Source organism: Lutra lutra, chromosome 6 (genome assembly GCF_902655055.1).
Source record: "Lutra lutra chromosome 6, mLutLut1.2, whole genome shotgun sequence".
Classification (NCBI taxonomy): domain Eukaryota; kingdom Metazoa; phylum Chordata; class Mammalia; order Carnivora; family Mustelidae; genus Lutra; species Lutra lutra.
In genome coordinates this window covers 69,316,791-69,341,437 of record NC_062283.1, presented here as the reverse complement: position 1 = coordinate 69,341,437, position 24,647 = coordinate 69,316,791, and the positions used below count along the sequence as shown (strand labels likewise).

Genomic DNA, 24,647 nt, shown 5'->3' with positions numbered 1-24,647 from the left:
AAAAGAAATAATAGTATTTACTCTGGATGAAAATACTTGAGTATCATTAGAACTAACTCTTTGTCTTCATTTCCATACCATTAGGTTCTGCCTATATTCTGAAATGACAAAGGTAGAATTCACTTCAATACCTACAGAAAACGTAAAAAACTTATACTTTAAAAGAAAATCAGCAGTGAGGAGGAGGTGGAATCACTCTTGACACTCGAAGGTCAAATCTTCATTGACCATAGCACCTCATTCTTCATCATTGCTTGTTTTTACCCTTTATTAAACTGCTCTTGAGGTTTTTTTTTAATATTTTATTTATTTGACAGAGAGAGATCACAAGTGGAGAGAGAGAGAGAGAGAGGAGGAAGCAGGCTCCCTGCCTAGCAGAGAGCCTGATGTGGGACTCGATCCCAGGACCCTGAGATCATGACCTGAGCTGAAGGCAGAGGCTTAACCCACTGGAGCCACCCAGGCAGCCCCTGCTCTTGAGTTCTTAATGCATCTTCAGAAAGGATCTCTCCTTAGAAAAAGTTAATTCTTGGGGCGCCTGGGTGGCTCAGTTGGTTAAAGCCTCTGCCTTCAGCTCCAGTCATGATCTCAGGGTCCTGGGATCGAGCCCCGCATCAGGCTCTCTGCTCAGCAGGGAGCCTGCTTCCCTCTCTCTCTCTCTCTCTCTCTGCCTGCCTCTCTGCCTGCTTGTGATCTCTGCCTGTCAAATAAATAAATAAAATCTTTAAAAAAAAAAAAGAAAGAAAAAGTTAGTTCTCACACAAAAGAAACTTTTAGACTTGTCTCTGCAGAGAAATGCTGAACCTTACTGATATTCCCTTTTATTGGTCAGAACCAAAGCTAGTGACAAAGTATTATATTCCTCAATGATAGTTTTGTCTTAAATAGTATGATTTTAGCCAGAGTTCTAACTCCAAAAATAAACATGGGACTGAGGTGTTAGTGCTTGTGTCCTTTTGAAAGGAGGCAGTGATCTGCAATAGCACAAGTAACTTCCTATTAGAATTAAGATTCAGTTCTCCAAAACTACAGTGACTGGCTAACGTGCATGAAGCTTGGCTCTCCTACCTGAAGTCCCCAAGGCAATCGTTCCAAATCATTACAGAAAAGGTCTCATATGTGCATTAATGTGGGTATGTGTTCTCCTACAGACAGTGTACGACCTCAACAATTCAGATCTCTTCAGAACTGGTTAAATTAGAAAAGTAAGGGAACATCACAAATATGTATATTTCACAACTGTAGGATAAGGATTATGCAACGGTGTAACCTGTGTCAACTGGCATGAAATTTCACTGTTTCAAAATTCAGATTAAAGTCAGTGTTTAATAAACTAAACTGAGAAGAGCCTAGGAGTGCACACCTTTTAAGAATTCCACAGAGGATGCTGACTCAAATACTACCAGAAGACTAAAGTCCACTTTAATCCTGAATACAAATCAGGCTTCTGTTTTTGTAAAGACTTAAATCTATCAAGACCAAAGGCTAGAATTCAGAAGGTTTAATGTGCTCTTTACCTCCGTCTGCTAGTATTTTATATTAATGATAGCACTCAGAAGCATAAAGCCGTCAGTGTCTCCAGCATGGGAATTCCAAGTTACTACAATTCCTTGTATATGAACCCTCACCTGTGCACTGCTGCACTCTATCTTCAAGTCTTATTAGTGTTACAGGCTGGATCTGTCTCCAAAAGTAAATGATTTTAAATATGTGACCTTATTCCTACCAAGAAGAGGAACTGAACATTTTATATTTGAAACTTTAAGGTCAGTTTATTAAGTTCAATGATGAAAGCTATCAGAAGAATATTCTCCTGAAAATTATTTTTTCTTAGAAAAAAAGAAAGAAAAATCAACACCTCAGCACAGCCACAGATGCTGTGGCAGTCACACCTCTCTGCAGCTGGGGACAGTCCATTAGTCAGTCAAATCACTTTCTGGGTCAGCAGGATTATAGTCTGGATCATCCTCATCATCCTCTAGCTCCAAGTCATCCATTTCTTGGAACAGAGATTCATCTACCTCCACATTGTTTCCAGCTGCAAAAGACAAAAGATTTCACTTTCAGTCTTATACTCAGGAATAAGTCACATAACTCACTGGCAACACCACACACAAACTTCTAAATGTGCAAGTGAGGTGCCCGTAATGAAATCCTAAACTACTACTGCAAATCAAAGCAACAGTCATCTGCATTGGTCAGCATAGACACACATTTTAAGAGCAACTTCATGCTTCAAGTTTAAAAAAAAAAATCCAGTTATTAAAAAAAGCTTTCCTAGAATGAATTATTTATGACATGGCATGTTCTAAGCGGAGGACGATGGTATATCCTGGTTATACAAAGTTGACTGTCACTGACCACGGGGCCTGAACCAGGAGTTTATCTCTTCCAGTACTGGCAGATATGCACATCATTAAAGCTCAACTATACTTGTTATTTCATTGTTAGATATAAACTGACCCTTACTCTCATGTAGTTCCCCTTATAACCAATGATATGCCTTTCTCAGATTCCAAATATCTGAGCACTATAGGAAACAATACCTTGGCCTTGCATTAAACATCTTTACTCTTCAGTTTGTCTCAGGTACATAAACGTGGGATAGTACAGTACTCTTAAATCACTAAAAATTGTTCATCTTCCCTTCCTGGCAGACTCCAGGCCACTGACATTCAATTCAACGAGAATGAGTCTTGCTTCACGCCTATGATCTATTAAGTAATAAAATACACTTTTGCTAAGTGCGGGCCAAAGAATAATTCACTGTCTCTGGGAGAGACAGAGAAGGCTTCCCAAAACAGATGACATCTAAAATATCTTTATAATAAATTTTAATCCACCAAGAAGAAAAGGGGACAGGATGAAGCAATTATAGGTAAAGGTATACACAAAGGAAGAAAGAAAAAATAAGACTGAATATTTCCAACTGGAACACAAGATTCTTTAGGAAAAATATCTGGAGATGTCATAGATGAAGTCCAAATTGAAGGACTGTGTAGGCCAACCTTTTCTTCTAAGTACAGAGAACCATCAAAAGATTTTAAGGAGAGAAGTGTCATGATTAAACGTAAGTTTTAGGAATGCCACCTCAGGGGCGGTGACTAAAGGCACCAAAAAGAGGAAGGGACTGAAGCAAGGAGACAATGCAAGAAGCCACCACAAACACCGAGGGGGTAAAAAATGATAAAATGCTCAAGTTAGGAGGAAAGAGTTGAAAATGTCTGGAAAAAACATTTCTGATGCAGAATCGACAAAGAGCTTTTGGTGAAAGTCACTGGATATGAAGAGATACTTGATCCATTAGACAGGGTAAGGAGTCAGGGATGAGGGGAGACAGTAAAACTTCTAAAGTGCAAGAGAGAATAAGACACAGCTTTCTGGTTCCAGAATTTCTCAATAAAATAGGAGAAAAACAAGCTAGAAAAGTGAGGGGGGGTGGGATGCACAAGACAACCTTGCTGGGTCGGTATGTCTGTCTGTTTGGGGTGATTTTGTTTGTTTGAGACTAATAAATGTCTTGGAGCAAGAATGCAGTAAGATATATAAAATAAAATGGTGAGTGTCCATAAGGGCCTAGCTCAAGTTAAGAAGCATGATTTGGCAGTGAGGACACAACAACATTGCTTCTTAACCTTTTCCAGGAGATAGTCCAGGAACAAAGCTGAAAGGCCAGATGCTACAGGATCCCCAACTGGCAAGATGAGCATGAAAAAACGCTAATGAAGCAGAACTCTAGGACTATCACAAGTGTGACTGAATATGGAGCCCAGTGTAAGAAAACACATAGGCCAGGGCAGGAAATTTGTCTATACCGTTCTCTGCTGCTGTATCATCGGCAACCAGGGCAACGCTTGGCTTATACTAGGGGTGCAAAATATCTATAGATGGATGAATAATGGATGGACAGAAGACTGAAAAAGGATAAGGTTTAGGATAAAAAGGAGAAGGAAAGTACAGGGAAAGAGATGTTCTAGACAGTAAGATTAGTATGAAACATAAAATTTTCAGTTAGAGGGCATGAAGACTTTCAGATTTGAGGTCTTTATAAAGTTCCATGACCATGAAAGAGTTTCCAGAGATTTCTGATACTAGAAATTTAAGTAAACCAGGTCACCTGAGTTATAGCGGCCTAGTTTATTAGTTATCAGAGACTAATATGACCACAGTTGTTTACTTCTATCTTTGATGTTGCTTAGGTTATCAGAAAACTTTAAAAAACATATTGCTATAGTTTCGTGTATAAATTAATCAAACATTGCAATCTATTCTTCAAAATGTGTGTGTTTTTAGCCCTGGAGGAAAATTTTACATTAAGTTATCTCTCTGATTTAAATGGTTTGATATTAAGAACAGTGCATTATGTACAAGTGGAATCTTAATATTATCTTACCATCTTCCAGAAACTGGATATCAGATGTGTCAAGATTATGATCTGTCTCAAAGAGCTGTTTCCCTAAAAGAAACAAATATATTTAATTCAAACGTATTTTTCCTATATGCTCCAGTTTCCCACATCTCCAGTTTTCCTCTATCTTCCCTACAATCCTTTAAAAATATAATAATCCAAGAAAACAAGAAAACCTATTTTTCTGTGAATTTCAATAAATTTATGAATTCAGTAAGTAGCTAAGAGGCATGTGATATGTATCTGCATTAAAATTGAACAAGTGAAAACCCAGTCTGCTTCAGAGTCCTAGAAAACCAAATGCACTTGTCTCTACCACTTCTAACCATTGTGATTCAGAATGTTGTGGGAGCCACATCTCAAGATCTATCCATTGCGATATTTTGATCAGAGGTAAACCATAAAAATTAATTATAATTATGAATGAAGAAATGTCATCATGTCGATAGAATGCTTTCTCTTTTTGTCCTAGATGCCCAAATATGTTATTTTTTTTTATAGAAATCTGTCCAAATGATCCTTTTGCTGTGCAAAAATATAGAACAGCCTGGGCAGCAGAGAGGGGAGTCATACCACTTAATTTATTTTTTCCTGCTTGTTCTTCTTCTTTCATTCGTTTCTTTTTAATTTCCAAGAGTTCTGCATCAAACTTGGCCTTCCAGCTTAAGAAATTCTCAATTGTAACAGGAGTGCCATGAAATAATTGCTTAGAAAATAAAAAAGACATGTGATTACATAAATGAAACACTTGAAATTTATTAAAAAATTAATAATTTATAAAGAAATAATGTATATTTCTCAATCTTACTTGCATGAGCTCTACTAACCTTTAGTATTACCCATGCTATGTGACCAATGCGGTAAGTGACTTCTAACATTTTATGTAGGAAAATTTAAATAAATTTTACTCTTATTTATTTTGCAATTGCCAAAATTACTGAAATTTCCAAAAACAAAAAATCCCACCAAACAATTAAAAAAAAAAGATGTAAAAAATAATGAAAGAAAACCCAGCTTTATAATATACCTTTTCAGCTTCCTCTGCCTCTTTTTCTTTTTGTTTCTTTTCTTCTTCTCTTCTAGTTTTTATTTGATCTACTATTTCATTTAATTTTTCTTGTACAGCAGTCACTAAAGTAAAGATCATCACCATACCAAGGTTTTCTTCTGCCTATGTAAACAAAAGAAAGATTGTAATGAGAAACATACTTCTCAGAAAAACAGAAAAACTAACCAATGACTAAGTGCTTCATCATAATCACTAAATTCCAGACATTTATAATATGATTACTAATTCAGTTACAGTGTAAGTTCAGACACCTGGATAAATGAGCATTTAAAAATTGAGCACATACATACATATATATAACTATATGTTAAATTTTAAAAGACATGTAATTTGCTACCTCCAACCTGAAACAGATACCTATTTTACTCGATTCTGTTTAATAACCAGAATTCAGAAAACTTTTCCCTATAGCAGCTAGTAACATGAGCTCTCCACCAAATTTTCACGATTTAGATCTTTTGGGCTATTTTAAGAGCTGTGACAATGAACTGAACTTTGAGGCCAAAGTGACTTTCTAATATACAATAATAAAGAATATAGATACTTTTGTGATTTATCTTTACCTATCTTTTTCCTTCAATTTGAAATGGTTTAAAATCAAATATAAAAGCTCTCCAACTCATGAAAGGGACAGACAATTGACCCTTGAACAATATAGGTTTGAAATGCACAGGTCCACTTATATCCATTTCCCCCCCCCCAATAAACACAGTATAGTACTGTAAATGTATTTTCTCTCTCTTATGACTTTTTAATAACATTTTCGTGCTTATTTTAAGAATACCGTATATAGTACATATATCATACAAAATATGCATTAATCAACTGTTTATATTATGGGTAAAGCTTCCTGCCAGTTAGTAGTAGTTTTGGGGCAGTCAAAATTTACACACAGATTTTCGACTGTGTGGAAAGTCAGTGTCTCTTAGCCTCCATGTTATTCAAGGGTCAACTGTAATTCAAAAGCTATTTGGAAGTTGGTCATTTGAAAGCAGACTGAAGTAAAACAATGCATCTTGCTTATCCATAGAAACAAGATATAGTCTGAAGGAAACAGACCAAAAAAAACTAAACTAAACAAAACAAAAAAATCCCAAATATACAAGCCAGAATCTCCATCTTAGAAGCAGAAGAGATTTCCAGCCACTACTTTGACAGGGCTAGCCTCAGTGGCATTCAAGTAGGTATTTTATCTCCTTGGCCTTCTCTAAATACAAGGTCTCAAGCTAGCTCTTATGATTCTCTTCTGGGGGTTTCTCTGTGGTGTCTCCATGCTAACCTTCCTAAATCTGACTACATAAACCTCTCTCCTGAGCGCAAAACCCATATTAAAACTGCCCAGTGGACAGCAATATGATGTCCGCAGGCATGTGAACACTGAAATCATCATCTTCTCCACAACACCTATTTCTATGTTCCCCAACTCAGAGAACCAAACCACCAACCACCCAGCATGAACACTCACATCCTATCATAAGCTCTACCACTGCCTCTATCTATTCTTAAAATGTCATTTCAATCTGCCTATTGTTCTCTATCAACACTGCTACTACCCTAACCCAGGGCACCATCATCTTCAAATATTACAAGAAACTCCTAACCAGTTTTCTTAAAACCTGTGGTCTTATCACCCGTGACATCAACTTCTCTAGCCACTCAATACACACACATAACTGATCCAGTCAGTCTCTCACTTAAAATTCCTGACAGCCTCCCAAATCAATCAGAGCAACACCATACTTTTAAAATAGTTCAGAAGATCCCTTGGGAATTAATCTTTTTAGTTCTGTCACATAAGATCACTAACCTCAAATTCTAAGCTCAAGAAATTTAGTATGACTAGAAGCTCTGGAAGGAAATATTGATCTCTTCTCTCCCTCTCATTTCCATGACTCTGAACAAGTTTGCTCCTCTGCCCTGAATCTTCTCTTCATTGCCTGACAAACTCTTTCTCTTGAAAGCTTCTCCAGTGCCTCAAGTCTATGTCCACTCACAGCACTTTTCCACACAGAATAACAATTTCCAATTTGCTAGTCCACATTCCTCACCAGAATATAAAACCTATGAAAGTGGGGATGGTGTCTGTCTTGGTCACTTAACTTAATTCTTGATACATTTCAAAATCAAATCCCAGTATGCTTTCTTTTTTAACAACTTAAGTATTCTAGGGTTCCAATAAGAAAAGCAAACAAAGAATCAGTTATATGAAACCAGACAATGAGAAGTCACACAAGAGATTTCCACATCACTACTAATTAAAGAATTTCAAATTATGATTACATACTATTTTCATCTTATCTTTTTTTTTTTTCTAAATGAAAAAAATCTAATATTAGCAGAGGTGGGCAGACACCTCAATGGCTACAGTGAGATCATAACCTGGTGCAACCATTTTGAAGGTCCATTTGGCAATGTGTATGAAATTAAGTATGCACAACCTTTAACCCAGTAATCTTACTCACAGAAAACACCGGACTATATACTCATCAATAATATACTTTCTTCATTTATTCAAAAAAATATCTGAGTGTCTACTGTATTCCAGGCACTAGGGATTCAATGGAGACTCTGCTCTAAGGATTTACAAATAGTGATACAGAAGAATGTGCAAAGGGACACCTGGGTGGTTCAGTCGGTGGAATGTCTGACTCTTGATTTCAGTTCAGGCATGATCTTGGGGTTGTGGGGTCAGGCCCCATGTTGGGCTCCGCACTGGGTGTGGAGCCTGTTTGGGATTCTCTCACTCCCTCTGCCCCTGCCCCTTGCTTCCCCCACAAAAAAAGAAGCATGTTCAAAGAATTACATATTAAATCAGGTAAAAATGGTAAATAATTGTTTCAAAAAGGATATGTGTAATTACACACAGTGAAATTCTACGAGGTTATCAAAAATGATGATTCATATGCATGTTTATTAAAATGGACAGATGCCCACATCTGGGATGTTATAAAACATTATATATAGAATGATCTAATTTGGGGTAGAAGAGGAGTACTATGAGTATAAGCATAAGAAAAAAAGTCTGAAACCATATCATACCAAAATGTTAATAGGCAGTTATACCTGGTTGGTGAGATTAACAGTAATTTTAATTTTCTTTTTTATGAGTTTCTGTACTTTCTGAGTTTTTTATAATATGAATTATTTTGATATTGAAAATCAATACTATTTTGGAAGAAAAAGTATAAATATTCCCTCAATAGATATGATCTTAGGTAACTATGAGAAAGAAATCAAAACTTCTTTTCTGAAATCAAGGAGCTTGAGTACAAACAAAATATAAAACACATAGAAAGTAATCACTCAGATCAAATAACTTACATTAATAAATGACTAACTGAATTAGCATATTGCCTCAGGTTCTCTGCAATGTTTTAAATGAAGCATTTTAAGTCAAATATTAGAATTAGTATAACTTCACACCGGGTAGCAGAATGAACAGAGCCCAAGATAAGCATAAATTCATGTTTGATCTATTTCACTCTTCATTCTCTAATAGCTCCAGATATTTTTAAAATATCAGCAGTCAGAGGACCAATAGTCCATGAAATATATCAGTCACATTTAAGGTGTAGATATGTTTTCTGTAAATTGTTCTTAGAACAAATAAACAAAACTAGGACTTCTATTTATAACATGGTGGAATAAAGATGGCACTTGTCCTCCCTACTCCCTACTCTGAAGAACCCATGAAAACTCTCAACCAAAGCAAGACAGAGCTTTAAATTCTGGCTAAGCACAAACTATGGGGAACTTTTCCTACCACAGAACTAGCCAAGAGTTTTCCAATACCCACTTTTTCTTCACAACCCCCTGCTCTCAGAGGGATCATAAACCCTGGCTGCTTCTTGTAAGCCTCAGGAGATGAAAGATAAGAAAAACAAAACGATCACCAGTCCTCTTCCCAGACTGCAGGCAACTAGCCTACAACAGGTCAGAGGGTTAGGAGTTTTAATTTTTTTAAAAGTCGGAATTTTTTTATTTTTTTAAGTCAGAATTTTTAACTGCACATGGGGCTAGACATTTTGAGAACCAGATCAAAACTGTGTTTAAACTTAAAGTACTTACCAGACATTTTATTAACTAAAAGTCATGAGGCTGACTGAGTTCCAAGAAGGGATATAGGAACTTCAGTTACTCAAATTTTAAATGTACAATGGGAAACAAAAAAATATGCTTTGTGAATACCTGTATCTGTACATACATATATATATAGATAGATAGATAGAGAGAGAGAGAGAGAGAGAAAGGGAGAGAGATACACCATGAATTCTCCTTGTTCAATGTACTGGTTATACATATTTACTAGCATTTTCTGACTCTTGAAATTATTGCATACTATTTAAGGCCAATAAAAATGCCATTACAAAACTTATTTCCTTACCTGTAATGCTAATAGTTTTAAAATGTCTGAGACATCACTATCTTCTAGATTTTCCTGGGAGAATATTTCATAAAGAGGGGCTTCATCTGGGTATTTTTCACTGTATGTAAACTTGAGGGTAGTCTGGACAGCTAAAGACATGAGATAAGAATTTGATATGAGTATTTTAAAATGTAAAGTATAGAGAGATCAACATTTTTGTTGAATCAGTAATTAATTTACAATGTGTCAATGAAAAGTAGCACAAGAAATTTTCCTGCAAAGAGAAACAAGGTTACTATGAGGTCAGACAGATAATCACTAAGATAAATAACACATCCCACAAAGATAAGTGAAAACAAATCATGGGAATACCAAAAATCACCTCAAACACATGAAATACATTTATTACTTATGAGTATTTTACCATACTGCATGTCTGGGAAAGAGGATGGATAAAAGCCACTCTTTTTAAGACCCTCCTTAAGATGAACAAAAGGCACAGAATATAATACATAGAAAAAAAAAACACTACCTTAGGCTTATTTTCAGGCCTCTACCAGAGCCAGCTCCCAGTGAGGAAGATCTGCGTCAGCCCTGAAGTCTGTATATCTATATGCACAGTGCCAGCAAGAGACTGCTAAGGGGTTGCTAGATGACAGGGTTTAGAAATAGGGTTTGAGGGGCGCCTGGGTGGCTCAGTGGGTTAAGCCACTGCCTTCGGCTCAGGTCATGATCTCAGGGTCCTGGGATCGAGTCCCGCATCGGGCTCTCTGCTCAGCAGGGAGCCTGCTTCTCTCTCTCTGCCTGCCTCTCTGTCTACTTGTGATCTCTGTCTGTCAAATAAATAAATAAAATCTAAAAAAAAAAAAAAAAAGAAATAGGGTTTGAGAGGCTGTCTGAGAAACTTTTTGCTTGACTCATTATACATTCTCACTCACTCTTTTAGCCATATCAAATGCATACATCTGACATTTGTACAGGAATGAGATCCTTATAGGCAGATCAATGATATCAATTGATATTTTAATTTTTGTGTATGATATCAATAAGAAATTTTATGAGTCAATGGATATAAGAAAGACTGGGGGCGCCTGGGTGGCTCAGTGGGTTAAAGCCTCTGCCTCCGGCTCGGGTCATGATCTCAGGGTCCTGGGATCAAGCCCCATATCGGGCTCTCTGCTCAGCAGGGAGCCTGCTTCCCCCACCCCATCCCGCCTGCCTCTCTGCCTACTTGTGATCTCTGCCAAATAAATAAATAAAATCTTTAAAAAAAAGACTGTTAACCCAAAAAGATAAAATCATGAATGAAAGAGAGATCAAAACCAACATCATAGAAATACAATTATAAGAGAATACTATGGAAAATTATATGCCAACAAATTGGGCAACCGGGAAGCAAATGAATAAATTCCTAGAAACCTACAAACTACCATAACTGAAACAGGAAGAAATAGAAAATTTGAACAGAACCATAACCAGCAAAGAAATTAAATCAATAATAAAAAATCTCCCCCAAAATGGAAGTCCAGGGCTAGATGGCTCTCAGGGGAATTCTACCAGACTTTTAAAGGAGGGTTAATACCTATTTTCCTCAAACTATTCCAAAAATAAAAATGGAAGGAAAACTTCCCAACTCATTCTCCAAAGCCACCTTAAATCCAAAACCAAAGATCCCACTAAAAAGGAGAAACAGGCCATCAGAGGATGAACACGGATGTAAAAATTCTCAACAAAATACTAGCAAATCGAATCCAACAGTACATTAAAGGAATCATTCACCATAATCAAGTGGGATTTATTCCTGGAATGCAAGGATGGTTCAATATTTGTAAATCAATGCATGTGACACACCACATTAATAAAAGAAAGGACATATGATCCTCTCAATAGTTGCAGATAAAGTATTTGACAAAATGCAGCATCCATTTTTGATAAAGACCTTCAACAAAGTAGGGATAGAGGAAACATATCTCAACATCATAAAGGCCATATATAAAAAGACCCACAGCTAATATCACCCTATATGGGGAAAAACTGGAGAGCCTTTCCTCTATGGTCAGGAAAAAGACAAGGATGTCCATGCTCACCATTACTATTTAACATACTACTGTAAGTCTTAGCCTCAACAATTATACAACAAAAAGGAATAAAAGGCATCCAAATTAGCAAGGAACAAGTTAAACTTTCACTATTTGCAGACAACATGACACTCTATGTAGAAAACCTGAAAGACTCCACCAAAAAACTGCTAGAACTAATACAGGAATTCAGCAAAGTTGCAGAATATAAAATCAATATGCAGAAATCTGTTGCATTTCTAGGCACCAATAATGAAACAGCAGAAAAAGAAATCAAGGAATCAATTCCATTTGCAACTGCACCAAAAATGACAAGCTACCTAGGAATAAACCTAACTAAAGATATAAAAGATATATACTTCGAAAACTGGAGAACAGTTATGAAAGAAATTGAAAAGGGCATTGGAAAGGGCACAAAGAAATAGAAAAATATTCCAAGCTCATGGACTGCAAGAACAAACACTGTTCAAATGTCTATACTACCCAAAGCAATCTATACATTAAATACAATCCCTATCAAAATACAATACCACCAGCATTTTTCACAGAGCTAGACCAATCCTAAAATCTATATGGAACCACAAAAGACCCCAAATAGCCAAAACAATCTTGAAAAAGAAAAACAAAACTGAAGGCATCACAATTCTGGACTACAAGCTCTATTACAAAGCTGTAGTCATCAAGACAGTATGGCACTGGCACAAAAACAGACACATTGATCAAAGGAACAGAACAGAAAACCCAGAAATGGACCCACAACTATATGGTCAACTAATCTTTGACAAAGCAGGAAAGAATATCCAATGAAAAAAAAGACAATCTCTTCAACAAATGGTGCTGGGAAAACTGTACAGCAACATGCAGAAGAATGAAACTGAAACTGGACAGCATGCACAAGAAAGGACCACTTTCTTACACCATACACAAAAATAAATTCAAAATGGATGAAAGACCTAAAACCATCAAAATCCTAGAGGAGAACATAGGAAGCAACCTCTTCAACCTCAGCCATAGCAACTTCTTACTAGACATGTCTCTAGAAGCAAGGGAAACAAAAGCAAAAAATGAACTACTGGTACTTCATCAAGATAAAAATCTTCTGCACAGTGAAGAAAACAATCAACAACTAAAAGGCAGCCTATGGAATGGAAGAAGATATTTGCAAATGACATTATCTGATAAAGGGTTACTATTCAAAATCTATAAAGAACTTATCAAACTTAACACTCAAAAACCAAATAATCCAGTTAAGAAATGGGCATTAGAGGGGTGCCTGGGTGGCTCAGTGGGTTAAAGCCTCTGCCTTCGGCTCAGGGGCTCAGGTCATGATCCCAGCGTCCTGGGATCGAGCCCAGCATTGAGCACCGCATCAGGCTCTCTGCTCAGCAGGGAGCCTGCTTCCCTTCCTCTCTGCCTACTTGTGATCTCTGTCTGTCAAATAAATAGATAAAATCTTAAAAAAAAAAAAAAAAAGAAATGGGCATTAGACATGAACAGACACTTTTCTAAAGATGACATGTAGACAGCTGACATATGAAAAGATGCTCAACATCACTCATCGTCAGGGAAATACATACACATCAAAACCACAATGAGATACCATGTCACACCTATCAGAATGGCTAAAATTAACAACATAAGGAACAACAGATGTTGGTGAGGATGCAGAGAAAGGGGAACATTCTTGCACCGCTGGTAGGAATGCAAACTGATTCAGCCATTCTGGAGAACAGTTTGGAGGTTCCTCAAAAAGTTAAAAATTAGGGGTGCCTATGTGGCTTAGTTAGTTGAGCATCCTCTTGGTTTGGGCTCAGCTTAAGATCTTATGGGTTATAGGACAGTCCTACATAGGGCTCTGCACTCAGTGTGGAGCCTGCTTGGAATTCTCTCTCCTCTCCCTCTGCCATCCCCCCTCTCTCTCTCTCTCTCTCCCTCTCTAAAATAAATATTATTAAAAATAAATAAATAAAATTTTTTAAAGTAAGAAATAGAACTACCCTACAATCCAGCAATTATACTACTAGGAGTTCACCCATAAGATACAAAAATACAGATTTGAAGGGGTACATGCATCCTGATGTTTATAGCAGCATTATCAGCAACAGCCAAACTCTGGAGAGAGCCCAAATGTCCATCAACTGATGAATGGATTAAGATGTGGTATATATACACAATGGGATATTACTCAGCCATCAAAAAAATGAAATCTTGCCATTCACAATGATGTGGATAGAGCTATAGTATATTACACTAAGTGAAATAAGTCAGAGAAAGAAAAATATGAACTCACTGATATATGGAATTTAAAAAAGAAAACAGATGAACATATGGGAAGGGGGTAAAGAAAAAAAGAAGAGGGAAACAAGCCATAAGAGACTCTTAACTAGAGAGAACAAACAGAGAATTGATGGAGGAAGGTGGGTGGGGGGTGGGTTAAATGGGTGATGGGTATAAAAGAAGGCACTTGTTATGATGAGCACTGGGTGTTGTAAGTAAGTGATGAACCACTGAATTCTATTCCTAAAACCAATATTACATTGTATGTTAACCAAGCAAAATTTAAATTAAAAAAAAAGATTGTCAGGCCAATAAGGATACATAGTGTCTTCTGGCATATTCTTTCTTTTTTAATTAACACACTTCTAATTTTATTGCTAGGAAAAGAATTCTTTAATACATTTACTGATTTTACTGTTTGATGTAACAGACATTCATTATAGAAAATTTGGAAATATATTAAGGGGAAAACAAAATCAGTAATAATCCCACCACCAAGAAAAGATCACTGTTACCATTTGGGGATATTTAAAGCATCATAAAAATATTTTTTAAAAGATATTTTAAAGTATCTTCTATACATTTATTTACTTTTCAAAGTATAAAAGGATACTCTGGTTGTATTTGAGATTCTATGTATAAAACCTATGTAAATATATAAATACATATAGAAGTAAATGACTGTGTCCAACATCTTTTTAATTCAGATTTTAGTAATATCTCTGTGCTAATCTCTTTTTCAGTTGTACAAGACAGATTTAGAGTTATCAGGTGATACCACTAAAATCTGCATTATTGATTACTCATAGCGAATTTTAGTTGACTAGTTTAACGTTAAAAAAAAAATCTTTGGGGTTAACACCAACTTATGTAACATTTTATCAAATTCCAAAATTAACTGAACTGGACGAATGGTGGAAATGAACTTCAGATCCTCCCCCAGCATCTGCCACATTTAAATCAATCTATTTAATTTTAAATTATTGGTTTTATAACTGTTTTATTTCCACCAGTATATTTATCTTGGTTCAATAGTTGTATAATAGTGGCTTTTACCTGGTTTTATGTATATATGTATTTAAACAACAATACAATATCCATCCTAAAGAAAAAGAGAAAATCATAAAGAAAGACATTTATTCCGTTTAATTTATAAATAACAGCAAATGTCCAATAAGCAATCTAAATGCCCAAAGAGTAAAAACAACCATGGGAAAATAACACTCAATGGAATGCCACAACATAGTCACTGAAATATACTTCAAAGTCTCATTTTACAGAGTAATCTTCTAACTTTTCTCCATTTGCTATATTGTTAATGTTTCTTTTTCACTTTTTAAAACTAAATTCATTGTGTCAGAATACATCTCAGTGACTTCCTCTCTGTTTCTCTGTAAGTCATGTTTACATAGTAAATGCTAATTAGGGAATACACAACATTCATGCTAGATTCCTAACAGCACCATACTTATTAGCACCTCCACATCTTCAATGCCAACATAATGGCTGCAGGAGTAACATTCCTAAGAGCAACTTAGAAAAACCACAAGTATTTTCAATTGGACTTACTTTCATCATTTTCTCCAGCCTCAGATGTCACAGTAATGGTGAAACTGGGTGGATTTTCTGATAATACTGCAAGAAAATATACACAGGTTTTAAGTTATTAAGATGTCTCTTAAGGCAAATGCTTTCCTTATTACCAAAATACCACTACCCAGTCCTGGAAACTGATCCCTAATCTGTATTTCCATTTCCACAAACACAGACTGAACCACACATTCAAATGATAAAACACTTATCAATTTTCTATTTAAATCAAGGGTTACCTTTCATTTGGAAAAAAAAAAATATCTATAGTAGACTCTTGGGAGTTTTATCAAATCAATTAAACTAATTAAGTAATTTACCTTTTAATTCAAAATTTCCATCTATACATGGAAAATTACATCCTAAAAAATTCCCAAACAGAATGACAAAAAAAGTCTGATGTTTCATCAGAAACTATACACTGACAGTATTATCACTAATTTGTAAAATATATTCTAAGCTATAATTCAGAATCTCCATGACAAACAGTAAATATTAACTTGTTACAGTTGTGTCTTCTTTCTCTTTCACCCACATCATCCCTAGAACCAAACTTTATTCTTTCACCAATCATTAAGTCTCTACCATCTTTCATGGAATTACAAAATTAGCTATGAATCCCAGTATCAAATTGCTTACAATTTGTTAAGCAAGTCAAGACATGCAAATCAACACTTAGATAAATAAGAAAGCATATATACCATTTTACAGCCTGATGCCTGACAGTATATACGTTTATATATCTTCCCCCACAAGAATACTATAAAAATTTTAAGAGCTCCTAGATCAGTGCCTGGCAGTATCTAGAAATTCCACAAATTCTAGCTAAATGGTAGAGCTAAAACAATGGAATGAAAGCAGAAAAACAAAAACAAATTAGACTTATATTCAGAACCATTAGAAGAGTAAACAAGAAAAATACAGGCCACCTGGGATTGCTGCTGAGCCCCTGAGAAAAGCCTGTGCCTCACTCCAGCCCTGGGAAGCACTGGCCCCTGTCAAGGTTGGCAGCAGCTCAGCAACCTCTTTCTGAAATGAAAGGGCAAGGAGATCTCTGAAGAAGTCACCAAGGAAAATACTCAGCTTTTCCTACTTAAGAATTTCTGAAGCTTTCATAAATATTCATTATCAATAAAATTTTCAAGACATATGCCTTCATTTTAATTGAAGTTTAAAAGTACTTGAAGCATGATGAACATCTATGGCTACTATGAAAGTATCTGTCAAGAAGGTAAGACTCACTGGACTCATATTTTAATAGGCCTCGGATAGTCCAGCCCACGCTAAAAAAAGTCCCTGAAAGGTAATTAAAATAAAGCTTTTAAAATATGATTAACCCTTTTTTTAATTTTTTAATGTGTATAAAATATATTTGATGCATTTCATTCCTACTTCTTTTCATGACCAACTTTAGCATTCCTATGTCATCAAATGTAAACATAGCAACTACAGAAATAAGGGTTCAACTCAATGACATTCCAACTGATTACCATTTTTAGGACTCCATGAGGCCATAATTTAAGGGTCACCTATACCTAATAACAACAGCTAACATTTATTGAGCACTACTCTGGACCTATGTTGTACTACACATTTACACAAAGATCATTAATTCTTACAACAAGACCACGATATTATATTGTTACCATATGATACCAAATTTAAAATACTATCAAGTAGGAGATGCACTCTACTTTATGTACTAAGAAAAAATCTGCCAATTAAACTTCAATATATAATCAATTATAATACAAATTCCTATTTCAGAGATGTTAAAACATAGAAATGTCTTAGAACCAATTAAATATAGTATTATCCCAATTTTACAGATGTAGAAACTGAGATAAAAGAGCTCTTAAATACTCTGCCCAATGTTATTCAGCTAGTAATTGGAAGAACTGAATAAACTATATTGAGTTTCATGTAAAAAGAGAATGTTTTTTCCAGCTGAGAAATTCCGGCAAAGTCACTTGAGCTAGACTGTGAATTAAGGCATATTGTAAAGATGGCGAAAAGAAATATAGGCAACAAAAACATGGCAGCAAGGGCATAATGGTTTAAGGAATATATATGGAAGAAGAAATTATTCCGTTTGGTGGATGTATATGTGGGTGAAGAAAAGTACTTGAAAAAATACTGCTGAAATTTTAGTTGTGGACAATGATATTTTTTCTAGCAGAAGCAGTATGGGCAGAATTGTATTTCTTTTTTCTTTTTTTTAAAGCTTTTATTTATTTATTTGACAGAAATCACAAGTAGGCAGAGAGAGAGGAGGGAGCAGGCTCACCGCTGAGCAGAGAGCCTGATGCAGGGCTCGATCCCACGACCCTGAGATCATGACCTGAGCCGAAGGCAGAGGCTTTAACCCACTGAGCCACCCAGGCGCCCCCAGAATTGTATTTCTAAACATAGGAAGATAAGTGTAGCAACAGGGTATAAATTGGAAGGAAAGAAACAAGACCAGAGGCAGGATGAAACTAGATAGCTATTAAAATCATGCCAGTAAGGTTAATGAGGTTCTGAACTAGGTTAGCAGCCATGGGAATTGCAGGGAAGAGGAAGGACTCTTCGTTCCAAATTTGCAGGCAGAGAAAGGTAGCACCACTAACAAAAAGCAAAAAATACAAAAGAAAAATCAGAGATGATACACTTAAATGACACAAGGAAATTTCAGTTGGAGATATGGAGTATGCAATATGCAATCAGAAATGGGCAAATGGAGCTAAAGCTATTAGACCAAATGAGATCACCAGAGGAAAAAATAGAGAAATAGGGCCAACAGCGGCTTTGTAAGGAATCCTAAATTTGGGAGAAAAAAGTACGAGCAGAAAAAAGTGCCAGAGAGAAAAACAAAAGCAGCAGCCATGAGAGGTCAAGAGAAACTCAAGAGAAGCCTGTTTTATTTGTGAAGGCATCCCAACTACTGAGATCCAGGTATGTTATGGCACCGTTTACAATGTGTACTATACGGGTCTGTGTAGCTCTGTCAGGGGGAAATTGGCGATGAACCACTGGCCTGCAAGATCAGATCTAAATCCCTAACAAGGCCCTCTGCAATCTGGTCCCTGCTCACTTGTCAGGCCTCATTTTTCATGACTCTCAGTACTCATTTTATGTCCTAGGCATATCAAGCCATTTTCCCTTTAAATACATTTTGCTTTTGCCGAGTCCTGCTTTTCCACATGCTATGTCCCTTCCCCTGGTCTCATTTACTTGTTAGCTCCTCATCACCCCTCAGTTCTCCAAAATAACCAAGACCCTCCCCTCTTCCTGGCTGTATCCTCCATGAAAGAATCATCACACTATGTTATAAATTATGTATCTGATGTCTTTGGTAAATGAGGACATGGGATGCTAGCAAAAACATCACTGAATTGCCTGACCTTCGGAAACATAAAGAATAGGGAGGCAAGACAGACAAGAAGCTGATAGACTCTTAATCCATGAAAAATCACGATGAGAGGCAAGTTCAGCAAAATAACTGGAATGAAGAACTGTGGAGCAAAAAGTTTAAGGACAAAAAGAGGACTTTCAGAAGGCAAAATTCTAAAGATGACATTTACGAGATGTGGTTATGCCCTCATGCAGTTGAAGGAAATGGAAATCAAAACTGGTCACCGATAAAGATAAGGAATTATGAAGCTGTATTATTAGAAGAATCAGCAACTAAGATGGTAAATTTCTAGGAAAGAGTATTTTATATTTAATAGTTATAAAGTATTTGCATACTTTGTATTACTCCCCATTAAACACATATGGAAACTAAAGACTGGAGAGGTTATAAGAATTTCCCAAAGACACAGAGCTCATACCCACTACACCAAGCTGCCATTAGAGAGAAAAAAAATGTGAGCCAGAAACAACAACAAAAAAGGATAATGGAAAACACTACTTATATCCCCTGCTATCTTATCTACTCACCCCATCTTCTAGTGATACCACTTTTAACTGAGCATATTAACCACCCAGAATAAAGACTATATTTCCCAGCCTCCCTTCCAGTTAGGTCTCACCAAATGACTAAGTTCCGGCTATTGAGATGGAAGCAAGTAAGTTCTTTGACAGTTTCCAGGAAATTTACTTAAGAAACTGCTGTCTTTGGCTTCTCTCCCCAGCCCCAACTCCTTTATCTATCCTACTTCTGGAAAGGAATACTGCCATCTTCACCATGAGGTAGAGACTACATCTTAGGAATGGCAAGGAACTAAGATGCAGCCTCGGTACCTAAGGAATCTTTGGACTAGAACTATGCAACTATCTTTTATTTGCAAAACAAAAAAAGTTTACCATTTTAAATTTACTTTTATTTATTTAGAGAGAGAGCATAAGCAGAGGACTGGGGTCGGGGGTGGGGGGGTGGGGGACAGAGAGCAGAGGAAGAAAAAATTTCAAGCTGACTCCGAGCTAAGTGTGGAGCCCAATGCAGGGCTAAATCCCATGATCCTGAGATCATGACCTGAGCCAGCATCAAGAGTAAGATGCTTAACCAACTGAGCCACCCAGGAGCCCCTAAACTTTTACCTTTTTAAAACCATTGCTTTTTGGGGCTTTCTGTCACAGCTGAACCTAATCCAAGGAAAGGAAAGAAAGAAAAGGGGAAAGGGTAAAGAGGAAAGGGAAAGGAAAGGAAAGGGGAAATGAAAAGAAAAAGAAAGAATATTCCAAAACTTGGAGGAAGCTAACATAGGGATGGGGAAGTTATTTAACTGGGCTTGCAAAGATGAAAGTTTCATCAGCACTTTGATAAAGGGATAATCCCATTCCAATGCATTACTGTGAGTTGGGATAAAATTAGCCTTCACTAAAGATGTCGGATTTCCACCACTGTAAGTGAATCAAAATATTTTTGAGAAGAAGAATAAGGCTGCTGGGCATAGTGGAAGGAACCAGTGAGCAAGCAGGGGAACTGTTAAGTGATAGAGGGGCAGATGATGGCAAACTGGACAGAATTAAGGACAAACATGATGGAGGTAATAGCTCAAAGGTACACTAAAGAGACACACGAATGACATCAAGGTTTTCACAAAGAGCCAGACAGTCCATATTAAAATAAGTCCCTGTGGTTCTTAGGGAGTGTCTTAGAAAAACTGTTTTTAAAAGATGACTTCTGCCCCATCTCTAGGATGCAATTCTAACTGTTAAATGCTCATGGATGCTACTTAGAGGTACTGAGACAAGTAAATACAGAATTACGTACCCCTCTTTGTAAGACCAAACAGAATTAAGGGAACTTGACTTTTGGTTAGCCCGAAGCCAACCAATTTGTTTCAACAAAACTCCCCATAGTCAGAGATTTTGATACAGAAATGGAAATAACCAAATTCTACTACCTTAGCAGGGCCTTGTCAAGTGAAGCACTACTGAAGGAGAATGTGGTATCAGGAGAGTCCAGTTATATTTTGGAAGACTAGTTGTTAGGAGGATTGGATCAATGTGCAATCAAGCTACAGAACAGGCAAAAAGAAGAAATTGTATTATGATTTGTTATAATTCACAACAAATTCAACAGTGGACCAAAAGTTCTTTGCAAATAGTCAAGCAATCAATTCTGAGGTTAGGCTAGGTCTATGTGGCTAGAACTACGGGCTAGCTGGATTGTGCCTCTTACAGCATCCACAAAGGGATCATGATGTGCTTAACAAAGGTTTCTCTGTCAAGCACCAAGCTCTCTATTAAAAAAAAAAAAAAAAAATATATATATATATATATATATATATACACACACACACACATACACACACACTCACATATATATACACATATATATACTTCCTTCATCAAGAGCATTGAGCATTTACCACATCTAATATTAAATGTGATTCAAAATGAAATTAGAAAAGTGTCAATCAGTGTTCCTTGGCAAACTGACACAAGCAAACTCTCTTCTTAAAACCTGGTACAAAAATAGGAAAGTATGAAATCATCAACACAAAAGAAGGCTGTAAACAGTAAACCTTACAAATCCTCATGATTCCAAAAGATCAAACATGGAAGAGTTTTATTCCAAACTCCTCTGCCTTTTCCCTGAGAGGTTTCATAAACAACATGATCATGAGTAAGGCAAAGTTCCTAAAGAACTATAAATCAAGGCATCTTATTTTAATTTATTTATTGCAAAGTTTTAGGAATACTGGTAGGAATTGGAGACAGATGGGCTCACTGATAATGCAGAATATTTGAATGCATCAAAGATTCATAAATTGTCTTTTATTGCCCTAGCTCAAAATCCTCAAGCACTTTTGCATCTGACAAGAATTTCACATACTGACCTATATCAGAGCTTAGTATAATTTGAAAGAACCATAAGATTGGTTTAGGATTTAAAATGTATCACTTTTTAAAATGCTTATAGGCACAGTATTTAATGAGGGATACCTTATGTCCATAGAAAAGACTAGCACACCTCATGCTTTAACTTCTACCTACACAGTGCCAATTACATTTCCAATGTGCTAGAAATGACCAAACATCACGATTAAGAGTATATCCAGCAAAAAAAAAAAAAAAAAAAAAAAGAGTATATCCAGCAACTGACCCTATATTCTCTTTTATTTAGACATTGACATATAAGAAAGGATAGAGAAGGGAGCCAGACTCCATACACACTCACCCAGTTAATGACACTCTCAAACCCCTCTTCACTCATCCCCTTAACATCCTCACAGCACAGCTGTACTGTTGGTGAGAGAGAACATGAACAGGACTGGAGCTATACAGGGGTAGCTGAGAGACATCTGCCTGTTGGCAAAGCAGAACAAAATTTGCTACCATTGCAAGCAGTGGTCAAAAGGTGGAGCTAAGAAAACTAAGCTAAACAAGGAAAGGGAGAGGGATCGGAATTGAACATACCTTACACTCTGAATTCTGACAATCAGTGATGGACAACAAAGGAAGGGACAGGAGCTGTAAATCCCACAAACCTAGGTTCTACTCACTTATACTGGGTTTATTGGATCACTTCTCAAACACTGAGTGTCATGCAAGAAAAGCCGTACTGATAGTGGTACCTTGCGGCACTTTCAAAATCATCTGAAGCACTTAATACAGAAAAACTCTCTTCCCTTAAAACATACCGAATGAGTTTCTCAATAATATTTTACATTAGCCCAACCTATCCAGTAATCTTCTGCTCCCCTTCATCCCAGCTGGAGCTAGATCCCAAGTTCCACAGGTCTGCAAAGTGAAGGAAGAGGAGGGGGTCCAAACCTAACTCTTAGTACCAGTTCCGCCACTAACTGCTGGCCAGACCCAAAGCAAGCCACTTACCCTCTTCCTGAGCCTCCATTACCTTGCTTGTAGCAAAACGAGTCCAGGCCAATACCCCCCCTAACAAACATGTGAATCTGCGGTGGAGCTGAAATTTGTGCCACATCATTCACTGGGCATTCACAGAATATTAAAAAAAAAAAAAAAAAGAGGACAAATCCCAGGGATTCTCAAAACTGCTTCTGGGTAACTCTGAGAACAGCACTCTGAACCCCCATAAACTTTAAAACACCAACGTATGAAAACAGCTTCTACCCAAGTAAAGGTGAAAATCGACATCTCTGCAGCTCTAGAAAAAGTACTCCCACTTGGAGTTATCTGTTTTCGTGTTTTTTCATTAAACCTCGTGTCGCTGTAAGTTACACAGAAACCAAAGTGCACCTAATTCAATTCCAGGCCTAACACTCTCCAGGAACCTCGCCAGTCTCTCGCGGACTTTCAGATTTCAGGGAATAAACGGAGAATGGGAAAAAGCTGTGGAGTTACTCCTAAGTGCCTGAACACGTCGGGGAAAGAGGGTGAAGAGAGAGTAGCGGGCTAGGTGACCACGCGGCCTCGCTGTCCCCTTCTCCATCCTCGCCCGGGAGGCCGAGGGCTCCGGCCCATCCCACTCCACCCCCGGGCCGCTCCAGGCCCGCAGTCGCGGAAGTCACCTGTGAAGGAGTCGGGGTAGATGGACTCTAGAGCCTCCAGCTCATTGCGCTGCTCCTCGCCGTAATCTGTCATCGTGGCCCTCGCTGCTGCCCATGGACCGCCCAGCCACCCAGGCGGCACGCTGCTGCTGGGACCGCGGCCGCACCGGGAGAGCCGGCAGCAGCCGGACGGGCGCAGGCGCAAAGTCCCCGGCTGGGAGGCCCGGGGCCCAAAGCCAGGCCCGGCCTGCTGAGCAACAGCCCCGCACGGGCCTAGCCTGCTCTCTAGTTCCGCGTTCGACTCGTTAGGCCTGGCCAGCGGAGCACTGAGAAGCTGCCGATCGCACCGCCGCTTGGGATTTGCTAATATGGAAATGGTACCCGGCCGGGCATTCGCTACGGACACCTGGGGCCGATTCCTGAGCTTTTCGGGGCCTGAGCCTGAGAAGCCACTCAGCGCGACATCATCGTTCGATGGGTCTAGACTTAACGCTGGCCACGCGTACCGAGGCGGGACGAGGTGGCCGCGAACGGTACGCGCGGTGCGTCCGCGAACTCGGCCGCTTCCGGTTTCCGGTTGGCGACCCCGTGGCCGCAGCCAGGGTGATCGATGCGCGGCTTAAGTCGGCTCATGGTGAGGTCCGACTTTACGCTTGTCGAGTCTCCCAGTTCCTTGGCATCCCAAGGGAGTTGTGCGAAAGGTGGACCAGGGTAGACTCCAGTGGACAGAGAAGCAGAAATTCTGCTCGTGCTAAATGAGCATGGTACCTTTAAAGAGAAGACTCTTAACGAACTATTTCTATTTTATGTTTACAGTAAAGGAACATGGATATGTTAAGTCAAAAAGGAACATGGGGAAATATAATACTCCCAGCATATTAAAAGATGTTTAACATTCTTTGTATTTCCCTTCGTTTTCTGTATTAAACTGATTTCACTTGTGTAGTGGGGATAACAATTT

General features: G+C 37.7%; 1 protein-coding gene across 7 annotated transcripts; it reads right to left on the bottom strand.

Moving 5' to 3' along the window:
- Positions 1–1,750: 1,750 nt before the first annotated feature.
- RWDD1 (RWD domain containing 1) lies at positions 1,751–24,151 on the bottom strand. Of its 7 annotated transcripts, none has more exons than XM_047734234.1 (9): positions 23,708–24,151; positions 22,399–22,463; positions 16,715–16,817; positions 15,768–15,833; positions 9,862–9,992; positions 5,436–5,579; positions 4,982–5,114; positions 4,394–4,456; positions 1,751–2,038 (listed from the first exon to the last, which is right to left on the bottom strand). In XM_047734234.1, the coding sequence occupies exons 1-9, from the start codon at positions 23,778–23,780 to the stop codon at positions 1,917–1,919; spliced, it is 900 nt and encodes a 299-aa protein (XP_047590190.1). In that variant the 5' UTR covers positions 23,781–24,151; the 3' UTR covers positions 1,751–1,916. The 7 variants fall into 7 exon arrangements, with proteins under 7 accessions (XP_047590190.1, XP_047590191.1, XP_047590192.1 ...); XM_047734235.1 differs by having other exon boundaries at positions 16,718–16,817; XM_047734236.1 differs by lacking the exon at positions 22,399–22,463 and adding an exon at positions 18,359–18,392 and having other exon boundaries at positions 16,715–16,818; positions 23,708–24,150.
- Between the last annotated feature and the right edge of the window lie 496 nt (positions 24,152–24,647).

What these genes read in the sequence shown, in the direction of transcription:
- RWDD1 (XM_047734234.1), bottom strand. Translation starts at nt 23,780, where the DNA reads ATGACAGATTACGGCGAGGAGCAGCGCAATGAGCTGGAGGCTCTAGAG. An exon ending in GGCTGGAGAAAATGATGAAA is followed by an intron (nt 9,993 to 15,767) that starts GTAAGTCCAATT and finishes TCATGTCTTTAG; the next exon opens with CTGTCCAGACTACCCTCAAG. An exon ending in TATCCAGTTTCTGGAAGATG is followed by an intron (nt 2,039 to 4,393) that starts GTAAGATAATAT and finishes TGTCTTTTGCAG; the next exon opens with CTGGAAACAATGTGGAGGTA.